The sequence below is a fragment of the Triticum urartu genome, chromosome 3A (assembly GCF_056163025.1).
Source record: "Triticum urartu cultivar PI428250 chromosome 3A, HENAU_Tu73, whole genome shotgun sequence".
Lineage (NCBI taxonomy): Eukaryota > Viridiplantae > Streptophyta > Magnoliopsida > Poales > Poaceae > Triticum > Triticum urartu.
The window spans coordinates 511,605,740-511,618,079 of record NC_141875.1 but is presented as its reverse complement, the minus strand read 5'-3'; the positions used below and the strand labels follow the sequence as shown (position 1 = coordinate 511,618,079).

General features: G+C 45.1%; 1 protein-coding gene across 1 annotated transcript; it reads right to left on the bottom strand.

The window, feature by feature from the left end:
- Nucleotides 1-1,313: 1,313 nt before the first annotated feature.
- LOC125544763 (putative E3 ubiquitin-protein ligase RZFP34) lies at nt 1,314-6,511 on the bottom strand. Its single transcript, XM_048708513.2, has 11 exons — nt 4,442-6,511; nt 4,259-4,346; nt 3,556-3,615; nt 3,434-3,466; nt 3,259-3,336; nt 3,122-3,165; nt 2,966-3,006; nt 2,382-2,464; nt 2,188-2,279; nt 1,992-2,097; nt 1,314-1,855 (listed from the first exon to the last, which is right to left on the bottom strand). Exons 1-11 carry the CDS (start codon nt 4,609-4,611, stop codon nt 1,751-1,753), a joined length of 900 nt encoding a protein of 299 aa, XP_048564470.1. The 5' UTR covers nt 4,612-6,511; the 3' UTR covers nt 1,314-1,750.
- Nucleotides 6,512-12,340: the final 5,829 nt, after the last annotated feature.

Genomic DNA, 12,340 nt, shown 5'->3' with positions numbered 1-12,340 from the left:
AATAGATATTTGTCATTTTTGCCCTGATTAATGTGTGCATGATATGCTCCTGAGGTCTACATGAGTTTTGTTATATGCCATGCCATCTTTACAGAAGTGCTTACCATGTATTTTTGTGATATGTGTGTGACTAGCACAAGCTTGCAAAGTAGTGCAATCGGTAATGCTGATTTCAGTGACTTAGAATTTCACTAAGTCCTTGATCTGTTTTTGTCGTTATGCCATATGTTCATGTTGTTTCCTAGTGATCCATGCCTCTTTTGAGGATGATCAGTAAGGATGATTTGTTAACATGGTGGTGCTCTATCCATCCATGTCTTTGTTTGCAATTATGGAGCACCCTACCTTGAGTCAATCGAGCTCTACTTTTGCTATTTCGTGAATTCTGACAGATTGTTGACTTGTTAGCGATTTTGCCGAGTATGTTGCTATTGATCCGTGCATGCTATATTGTTCTTGCCATGTCTAGTTTCTATGCCATGTATTCTTGATGGGTGTATGCTTAGTTTGCCATGTCATGCTCTGTAGTGAGTGCATCGAGGGCGTTACAAGTTGGCTTTGCAAGTTTATATGATCTTTTTTTCTTTTTGAAAGGTTGAAATAGGAAGAACACATAATTGTGACACAAGGGCTTTTTTTTTGCTTTCAGGGGTACAAAATTTCTTAATTTTTCTTTTGTAACAAACTTGTTATGACTGCGTGTAAATTTTTGTGAAGCTACAAATGATACGACAAAATACAATATAAGCTTTGTAGGGCACTTTTTTTTCCTAGGTCACAACTCACAACACATTGTTTCTTCACGAAATTTTGTGTACACGTATAAAAGACATGAACATGTGTGTTGTAAAAAAAACATTCAGTTTTTTCTGTTTGAGGACTTGAACATTTGCATAATTGCCCTCTTGTGTACAATATGATTGAAATAATGTTTTTTGCTACAACATACTAGAATAATTGAATCTTTCTCATAACTTCTTTCTTTTTGCGGGGGAAATCTATCTCATAATTTCAACTGAGCTGAAATACTTATACAGAATGTATCTCTAAGAAAAGAGTTGCATACGATTAAACAAATATTTTTAGTCCTAAAATAACATCTCTATGAAGCCCAAGAACCCTAACTAGCATTGGCAGTACCGCCATTCGAGGAACCTACACGACTCCACGCCTAGCGAGGAGTTGCCTCTGCCGAGCTTTTGCATCAACAGCATTGCTCAGATAACAATCCTCCCAAAGAGGTGCCAGGAACATTAACCGGCAAGGCATGCAATAAACTGAATGAAAAAGCTGCAACAATGTAGGCCCGGAAATGACAGCCCAACTTGGTGATCACTGAAATTGAAATTGTTGATCAAGACATTTTGCAACCATAAACCCTACGCCACACAGCCTGCTGCATGCACACACCACTCTCCCTGGAGAGGAGATCCTATCCGTTGCAGACCTGACCAATGCCGAGGAAATGATGCCAATCGAGTAGAGCACAATTCTACCAGTCTGCCACGTTGTGCTGAAATATGCAAGGCTTGAACGGAAACGCGGAAACTGTTACACACTTTTTGAACTAACAGAAACGATGAAGAAACTAATGAAGGACAACCACGGCTGCTAACTGCAGTGGACGCAGATAAATTGTCCAGTGATGTGCCTTCGCAGCAAACATCACGTAGATGAATGAATCTCCACCGCCGTAGCACTCTCACCAACTTCCAGGAAGAATGTACAATCCCTCCAGGGCTTCACTACTTCAAATCTGCCGGGTGTTGTACGACTTGCAACTATGGCACTTATGTGCAATTAAGTGGAACTGCACCTCTGATACTGCCCCACAATCATTGCACAATATGCGAACCTACAACCAGGAAAAGTGGATCAGCAGCGGCCAACATATTTAACTTTTCAGTTCAAATTATCTAGCAATGAAATTGGTTAACAATGTGCCGAGTATGATGCTCGTATGAGAAAACGACGTGAAACGAGAACATTACCACTTTATCGTCGAAGGAGTTTGACAGAGTCGCTAGTTCCGCGTCCAGTCTTTCCCATGCCTTCGACATGTCACATACCGACTTGGAGCAGAGCGGGCATGCAAATCTAAAATTTGGTTTTAGACATGGCAGCTGCCATAGGCCTAGTTCTACACATGATAAACCAGCGTATATCGAAAGGCCAAGTTAAACTTACTGGCAATGCTCCTTCATCTCTTTCAGGCATTTTTCATGAATTGTATGACCACATGGCAAAACAGAGACATCATTTCTCGACTCAAACAAGTACTGGAAATCATGACAGGGTCAGCCAGAAGATAATTTGAAATCAGAAATTAAGCCATTCATCAAACAATATGCTGCAATACAAATGAGCAACTGAACACCAACCTCGAAGCAGATTGGACAGTCATGATGCATGGCTCCTTCAACACATGCATGACTGTTCTTCAACACTTTGGAATAACAACATCCTGCATGAGATACATAAACAAGAAGGGTTAAACCAACTGAATGGAATAAAGTGATTACAGTTATATGAAACTGATTCGTAAACATAAAAAATGACATAAGCCCGATTAAACTGAGATTTTTTAAACAAAGGTAGCACGAATAAAATGTACACTCTTTCAAAAACAGAAGTGAACTATAGTATAGTTAAGGCTTTAGAATGACTAAAGAACTTGAGGAATAGACTAATAAATTCGTGGATTTTGGAGTTGAAAGTTGAAAAATACTATATAGCATTATTCACCTAGTAATTTATAACGCACAACAAAATGAAAATATCTCTGAGAACAATTCTTGTTATTTTCTGGCCAAATCAACTACAAGTCACGAAACATTGTGTAACCGCACAAGTCTACAAACAAATATACGTGCACAAACATGCTGCAGCAAGCCTCCTACATGACATCATACTAGTACATTGTACTTTCAAGAAAGCAATTTTAGACACAGGAGCGACGCATTACCACATTTTGAGCAGTGGAAGAAATTCTCCCTGCCACCAATTCTGCAAAGATAAGAACGAAATTCAAATTTAAACACAAGTTTAAAAAAGAAATAGTTCAGAGAGATACATCCATACAATTCCAATACTGGAAATTATCCAGGAAAAAATTGCATACCTGCATATTCCACACGCATGGCAGTGATACTGCTGTTTTGAGACCTGGAATCACAAAATTAAGTCTTAGCACGGCATACTGCCACAACTTGATCAAAGAAGACAAAACACCCAAAACTGGAAACTCCTCTTACTCACATCATCATCAAAGAGCTTGCACACTTCACAGAAATACTTTCCCATGCATACACCACAGTTGATGCATATTTGTCGTACCTGGCAACAGATAAGCAAGAAGCATCGTCATGATACATTGACGCTATACAGGAAAACACTACTTTTATGAAGCAATGACTATGGTTCAGTCACGAACCTCTTGTTCAGTGCCACACAATGAGCATATGACCTGCTTAGATCAAGAACCAACTCAGCATGACTGTAAGAGTAACGAGGGTTGCAAAGTAGTGGTATACCTCAAAACAAAACAAAACAAACCTGCTGCAGTTCATGGCGTGGAAGTTCATGTCGCCTAGGAGTATCAATTTTAATCGAATTCTGTGAATACATAGTACATTATTTCTCCACATTTTCCAAATAAAATAAAATCCAGAACAAATAATGAGCACTTAAACCGTAACAGAACGCATAATCTTTTACGAAAAAACTTATACACAATATAAGCAAAGTATAAGAGATGTACCAAGAAATAGAACAACGGTTAACAATATGTGGATGGTGTTCTATCTCATGATATTACAGCTCCCAACATGCTGTTAATATGACTCTCTATATTTTTAAAAATCATTCCAGAACAAAAATATGAACACTTAAACCATAATAGAAAGTATAGATCATTTGTGGAAAACCTTACATGCATCCAGAAAAAAAATCAAGAGATAGAACAAGACTTGATCATATTAATTGTCAAGCTTAAATGTTAATGATGTTTCGACATATCACACGATATTATAGCTCCCAACATACCGTTAATGTTAATAGTGTCCTTGAATCAGCACATAACATGTACTAAATCAGATTATTTTTCCACCGTGAGATTCAAATAGCAGCATAAACAACAGTCAAAGCTCTAATCAAACCCCATGTACAAACTTATCATCAATTCTAGTTTCCGGCCTTACAACCACTGAGAATATGAATGCAAAATTAAAAACTCAAGACATTGTTCTTGAAATTGTACCTTTGATTCATTGTGGCAGTGCCGGCAATCAAAAATCTCATTGCAGCATGGAGCTCGTATGCGGCATCTCCTTCGGTAATGCGCACATCTGCAACAGCACATGCTTGTAAAGTTCTCACGACAATAATTTATCAAGGAACTCATTACTGTGAGCGGATTGACTCATGAGATAATAGGACATACCCATACTGCATTAATCCCTTCTCAAATCTTTCGTACTCATCAGACTTAGAACCATCAATCCTGGCTGTGTCATTTCCATCAAACAACGAAGGGCCTTGAGGAAGTGAATCCACATTTAGCTTAGCATGTGCATGTTGAGCAGCAACAGACTCGAGCTGCACGGCACCCATGTCGGCTGTTTGGTAGCACAAAAGCTATCGCGTTGCAAATGCAACACAAATACCTGCAAGTATTATGCATTTAGCAGGATGACTCTCGATAGAGAATGCAGTCACAGAGGAAACCACTGCATGTAGTTCTGGTTGCTGAATACTGCTGAAGACCAGGCATATTGACACAAGACCAAAGCAACGCCGGACTGCTCCAATCAGCAAAAACCTCATAGTCACAGCTAGAAGAAACTAGCTGGATTGTGAGCTGTGAGAAAACAAATTACACAACTGATATCCATCCAGAGAAGAATTTCCAAGCAATTCGTACACAGTGATCCATCTGCATCTGTTTTACCGTGGTGCTGGCCCCCCGTTCTCTGGCAAGAGGAACAGGCAAGAGCATCAAATGCCAGGAAAAAAAAAGTGAAGGCGATGGGATGGTTTCATGATAAGGTTTTGACGTGTTAGCTAGTACCGTCGTTGAATGTTTTTATCGAACAGAAAGGTCCCTTAAGAAGTCAGATTACAAGGAAGCCTACCTCCAGCAGCCACCGGCTTCATCTTGAACGGAAGAAACTTGTCCAAACATTGGTTTAAAGTCGTGCAATATCCGCAAATAAACTAAACTTCCTCTAATTCTCCCATCAAGAACATCTTGAGAAAGCCAGCGTCCTAATTAAGACTTCAGTGGTTTGTACCTGAAATGTAACCTATCTACAATTTCCTACTGAATAGGGATCGTCTCAGTAACTAGTGAAGCAGCATCATTGAAAGAACCTGCATAAGTGAATTCCCCCAACTCTGTGCCAAAGCAGTAAAAAAAATTAGTAACCAATGCTGCACGCAGCAAGTAAGTAGTCGGCAAGTTGCTGCCTTCTGGACATGCTCTCTTTAACTAGGATGCCTGAAGGTAACTTGTCTAGAAGAGTGATAGTTTCCCCTCAACCTTGTTTTTCTTTTTCTTTTCGAGAATGAGCCCTCAACACGTTTTTACAAGCATATCCACTGTTTTTTTTTAATTGGTGAACGAAAACAAAAGCACAAATGAGAGTTGAATGAGGAACCAAAACAGGGGCACCGTTTCAGGCACATGGAGAGGAAGCAAAATGCAGTGGCCCAGTGTCCATGGTACTTTTGGATTAGCCAGAACAGCACGAGTGTGATCAAGAAGGATATAAGTTGCCAGTTCAATCCAAAAATATAGGACGTATGATAGGATCTACGAAGTTCAAAATTTCTGAAATAACAGGAGTCCATTTGCACAGCTCATGCCGCTTCATCGGCCGTATGTATAAATACATGGTACTAGTGTGAATTACTGATAATGCTCTGTGCAGCCATGATCCCACACGCCCAAATAGAAATAGTCGTGGCCAGTAAATAGATGGAACCCACGCCACTGGTTTAAAGTGAACTGGATCGAATTTTCGGGATGCACATCAATAACATCAAGCAGCAGTCAACGAACCAATTGAGGAGCAGGATTAAATCCAATTAGGAAATTAGTCACCACAACCAAAATCAAGCAATCCATCAATCAAGCAGTTAGTCATGACCAGCATCTACTTCAGGCGCAGGCAATCAGAAGAACACACATACCTACACAGTAACACAGATGGATCGAGCTAGCTATAAGATTAAAAGCGGTAACCGAGCGAGCCACAGGAAACCAGAACGGGAAAACGAACACAAAACCGCGAGGCGCGTGACGGACGAACTTCCTAGCGCGCACACGACCGAATCGAGTGGGCGGGACGGCGCGGTCGCCTCGGCGATCGGATCGCGGCTGAATCCTGGAGCGGCGTTTCGGGGAGGGGAATCGAGAGTGGGTCGGGACGAAAGCTGTGAGAGTTTTTTTGGGGGGATTAGTATAGGAGTGGCGTAAGCTGAGCGAGAGAGATTTGTCAGACTGGAAGCTTATGGGGGAGGTATTTAAACGGAGGCTGAGGGCACACGGTTTCCAGAGGATTCGGGTGAGGTGACGCGGACCTGGCTGGCCTTGGGGAGGGGAGGTTTCGGCCTTACCCTGCTGCGTACGTTTTAGGCCGACGAAAAATATCAAAGTTGCACTATCCACCGCCCACAGGCCCACCAGCCCGCCCACGAGGACGCAAGTGGATGGGAGGAGCAGCCCGGCGTGGACTGGATTCGGTATCGTTTCAATCAAGGAAATAAAATGGGTACGTGGAATTATGCCCTGTCACGTAGTACTACGATCGAGTCATCGAGTGGCACAGCGTGCTCATCCCTGTCCCATTTCCAATTTCCAATTTGGGGAGGCATCGACATCGTACTAAGCTGGCCGAGCTGGCCACCTCCAGTTTTGGCCAGATCAGTTGAGTCACGCCACGCAACGCAACCGTGAGTTTGCATCACGTGGATAACTATCGTGGATCCTCTTTTCGTGTCTAGCTAGACGAGCTCTTTTCAAGCCAACGCTAGCTTGCCAACGCATAACGGCTGTACAGTTTCGAGTTTTGCAGGGTGCTCGTAATTTGTACGTGACGAGGCCACTTTTACCTCTTACGTGGACTAAATTATTGGTTCGCCATTATTGGACTTATGATTGCCATTCACCAGCCAATATGAATACGAGGATGACGCTCTTGTGTGGCGGGCGTATGCAAACCAATGAATGATGATTTTTAGCATTATTAGGGGCTGATGTGTGCACAAGGGCACATCAACGGGAATTTTCTTCAAGGGACAGCAGGCAGGAATGGACGCTGATTATAATGATGACGAAGCTTCCAAGGATCTGCAATCAAACAAGATATTGGTTGCTCATATCGACTCTGGCACCCATATTGAGATTTTGCGGAAGCATATCTCAACAACATAGACTTTGGGTTTTAATCATTTAAGAAAGAAAAACATAGGCTTTGAGTTCGCATCGGAGATGCCAAATAGGCATATGTCATGAGTTTGATACAAGAGTTAATTCATGAACAATCACTCTCATTTTTTCTCTTTGGGTATCTTTTTAAGCTTGTTAGAAAACACGTTAATGATCATTACAGGAAGTTATGGAAGACGCGATGTTCTATTTAGGAGGTTTGCCCCCGCTATTAATGTGGATATTTTTGTTTCCGAAGTAGATGTTTTCTCTTTGCGAGATCACGAATAACCTTAAGGAAATGCAAACAGGTATGGTTCCTTGTCTAGATGGGTTTCCCGTGACTTTCTATGAGAAAATTTGAGGAGTTGTGGGGGAGTAATGTTTTCGATTTAGTTGACAATTTCACTGGTGGTTTAATTGACAGTAAGCGTCTAAACTGTGGGGTGTTGGCTTTACTATCAAAGGTGAGTTGGGCGATAGTATTCATCAATATTGGCCAAGAACCTTGATAAATGTGAGTTTCTATCTATTGGCAAAAGGGTTCGCCACTAGACTGAACCCGGTGGCACATAAAGTAATTCATCATAACCAAACGGCCTTCATCCGGGGACCGGGGTGCATGTATCCTGGACGGTGTGGTCGTGTTGCATGAGATTAGATGCTCCAGAGCGGAGGTGTTTATCTTAGACTTAGATTTTGACAAAGCATACCACCAGCTTAGATAGGTTCTTTATAAGAAAGGGTTTGATCCCATGTGAACCAGTTGGATGATGTTGTTAGTCCGAGGTGGACAAATGATGGTGAAATCAATAGAGAAGTTGGATCCTTCTTTAGAAATGACAGGGAAGGGGATCCATTATCCGACTTGTTATTTAACGTTGTAGCGGATGCGCTGGCAGCCATCCTCGATCGTGCCAAATAGGTGGGCCATATTAGTCAGGTTGCGGCCAGGTGATGAGTCCAATTTATGTGATGGTTTTGATAATTATTTTGCGCCTACATGGTAGGCTTTGTGGAATTTTATTGCGTTCATGTACTTCTTTTTGTTGGTATTCCACAGGTAACGCCTTTTGGAGCAAATAATATTTTATAAAAAAATCCCAGGAAATGATAGTGAAATGATGTATTTAATGTGATAATCAACTACCATAAAAGAATGACTCAAAGGGATCAAAGGAGGGGTCCCTGTGGCGCCTCCAAAGCAAAAGACGATGTTCCATACGAGCGCGCCCGCTCGTATGGGCGGTGGTCGTATGAGGTGCCAACGTCGTCGCCTCGTTCACTACTTCCATCCCGTGAAATCTGATCGGGGATCAGAGGAGAACATACACCCTATATTTCGAAGCGATCCAGAGGACAGATTGGCAAAGGAGGAGATCACCATCTTCACCACCAAGCACAAGGGGACGTCAACATCATCATCATTGTCGTCATCATCATCATCATCACCACCACCAGTGTGACGCCTCCGATTCGACCATACACTAATCATACACGCAAATGTGTATGATCAAGATCAGGGACTCACGGGAAGATATCACAATACAACTCTAGACACAAAAAAAATAATACAAGCTTTATATTACAAGCCAGGGGCCTCGAGGGCTCGAATACACAAGAGTCAGCGGAAGCAACATTATCTGAGTACAGACATAAGTTAGACAAGTTTGCCTTAAGAAGGCTAGCACAAAAGCAACATCGATCGAAAAGGCAAGGCCTCCTGCCTGGGAGCCTCCTAACTACTCCAAGTCGTCAGCGGCCGTCACGTAGTAGTAGGCACTCTCGGGGTAGCAGTAGTCATCAGTGGTGTCGTCTGGCTCCTGGGATCCGTCATCTGGTCGCAACAAACGGGTATGAGGGAAAAGAGGTAGCAAAACAGCCGTGAGTACTCATCCAAAGTACTCGCAAGACTTACATCAGATCTAAACTAAGTATGCATCTGTATCAAATGAATGGATTGTATCTGTGGACTAAACTGCAGAATGCCAGAAGAGAAGGGGAAAGCCTAGCCTATCGAAGACTAGCATCTTCAAGCATATAGAAGAGTACATATCAACATAATGTAATGTAGTGGTAGTGTTATCAACCTCGGCCAGAGATCTTTTCTCGACTCCCTGCGAGAAAGCAATCCTAGAGCCATACTATCCATTTCTCATTCACAATCCATTTCTCATCTCAGCTATCCAGTTCTAGTTGTATCGATCGGGATACAACTCCAAGTGTCCGTTACCGTAGGACAGGCTATCGATAGATGTTTTCTTCCCTGCAGGGGTGCACCAACTTACCCACCACGCTTGATTAACTCCGGCCGGACACACTTCCCTGGGTCATGCCCGGCCTCGACCAAAAAATACCCCGCAACCCGACCTAGGCTTAATAGAGAGGCCAGCACGCCGGACTAAACGTATGCCCCCAGGGGTCATGGGCCATCGCCCCGGGAACTCCTGCATGTTGCGTGGGCGGCCGGTGAGAAGACCTAGCTACCTCCTTCAAAAAGGCAGGTGCTTACACAGTCCAACCCGGCGCGTGCCGCTCAATCGCTGACGTCGATTAAGCTTCGGCTGATGTATACGATGCATAACGCCCATACTATGCCCATATGATGGTTAGTGCTATCAGGCCAGAGGCCCCTCGGATCAAATATCCGAATCGTAGTGGATTAGGAGCACGCGGTAACAAGCAGAGACTCACGAAAGATGTGACCCCGTTGCCCCGTCTCGAGTACTTGCAGCAAGGGCTAGGAATGCCCGGCCACGCCTCGTAAGTATCTCGTGGGCACCCTCCAGGTCAACCCGTCTCCACATCACCCGCTATTAAGCTCGCAGGTACCCCTCAGGGCCGACCCGTCTTTAGTAACATGGTTCATGGTAAAGTCATAGTAACCATAGTAACCGTGTGTCTAAAACCAAGGGGAAAACCCGAGGAATCACCCCCGGTGAATTCCACTCGATGTTATCATCAAGGTGAACGTAAGAGGATCCACCCTCGAGGTTCACACTTGAGGGGTTGCACGGCAGAGCCGTAATGGAAGTGGTTAAGGAGGAAATCACCCTCGATGACCTCGACCGTATAGCTACACTATAGAGGTTCCATCAGGAGTGATGTAAGAGGTTCCACCCTCGGCACTCGATGGTAACTATGCAGAGTCGTACAACTAGGGGGGTGATGTGCGGTGTCGGGGCCTGAACATCGATCACGTTGATCGAGTCATCGAACATAAAGTGAGGCAACTGGGACAAGGTGCGGTCTCTAACCAACCTATACTAAGCAGTTTAGGATAAGCAGGTAAGGTATGAAAGCAGGTAACAAAAACAGGCTATGCATCAGAGTAGGATCATACATAAAGCAGTAGCAGTTCTAATGCAAGCATGAGAGGGAAAGAAATGGGCGATATAGGAATGCTCAAGGGGGGTTTGCTTGCTTGGTTTCTCTGGCAAGGAGGGGTCGTCGGGGATGTAGTCCTACTCAGTCGCATCAACGTCGGTCTCGGGGTTTACCGGAGAAGAAGAGAGGGGAGAAACAGTAAATACGGGGCAAACAAAGCATCACAAAATATAACAAGGCAAAACGCGGTGCCAGGGGTGACCTAACACAGTACTAGGCGATACTGGCAAAGGGGGGAAACATCCGGGAAAGTATTCCCTGTGTTTCGTGTTTTCGGACAGATGAACCGGAGGGGGAAAGTTGCGTGTTCACTATGTTAGGGAGGCGTGGCGGACGAACGGGTTGCGTATCCTGGTTCGTCTCATCATTCTGAGCAACTTTCCTGTACAAAGTTTTTCCATCCGAGTTACGGTTTATTTTTTACGAATTTCTAAAGTTTTAACAATATTCTAAAATCAGTATTAATTTGAAATTAAAAGTTAAAATGCTATGTGCACCCAGATCTGTGTACACTAAGGTGTACCAGAGGGTGAAATGTGGGTCCAGGAGGGTCCCAGTTGACCAGTCAAAGTTTGACTGGTCAACAGGGGTGGGGCCCACCTGTCATACTGCCTAGTTAACTAACAGTTTTAGTTAGACTAATTAGATAGTTAACAGGTTGACTAACAAGATTAAAATGGTTAATTAAACATAATTAATTAAGTTAATTAATTAATTAATATTTTTATTTATTAATATTTTTAAATTCTTCTTCTTCTTTTTTAAACGTTATGGGGGCTGGGCCCCGCGTGTCATTCGCCCAGGGGGCTCATGCGGGTTAGCGGGCGCTGGGTGCGGCATAGCCCGAACGGGCGCGGCGCGCGCACGACGCATGTCGGCGCGGGCGACTGGACCCGGGCGAGGAGAGCAGGCGCACGGGCGGCCGGTGGAGGCCGCGAGGCGCGCGCGGCCAACGGCCAACGACGACGCCAGGAGAGGGGCGAGGCCATGGCCGAGGTGGCCGGAGCAGGGGAGGCGGTGGCGCGAGGCGAGGTGACAGTGGACGTGGCGGAGTGTTGCAGTGGCGGGCGAGGCGCTGGGCGCAGCCAGCGCGCGGGCTGCACCTGGCAAGGGGCGGAACGGAGCGGGAGCAGATGGGCGAGGCGCGCGGGGACGAGTCGAGCGGCGCCAGGCGCGGGGCAGCGCGGTGGAACACACGCGCGGGACGAGCGGGCGACAGAGGAGCAGCGTCAGGGGTGCCGGGGCGCGACGGCGGGCACGGGCGAGCGCGACCTCGCGGGGAGGAGGAGAGGGAGGCCGTGGCCTCACCGTGCGGAGCAGGGGTCGGGGCAATGGGCTTGACGGAGGTCGGGGACGACGGCGATGTTGGGGGGTTCGGCGCGACGGGGGCGGCTCCAAGACAAGATGCGTCCGACGGCGAGGTGGTCTGTCGACTCGGGGCAACGGGCGACGGCGACTTGGGGCGGCGGTGTCTAGGCGGCGGGGCGCGGCTCGATCCGGCATCTTTGGGGTCGGTGACGAGGC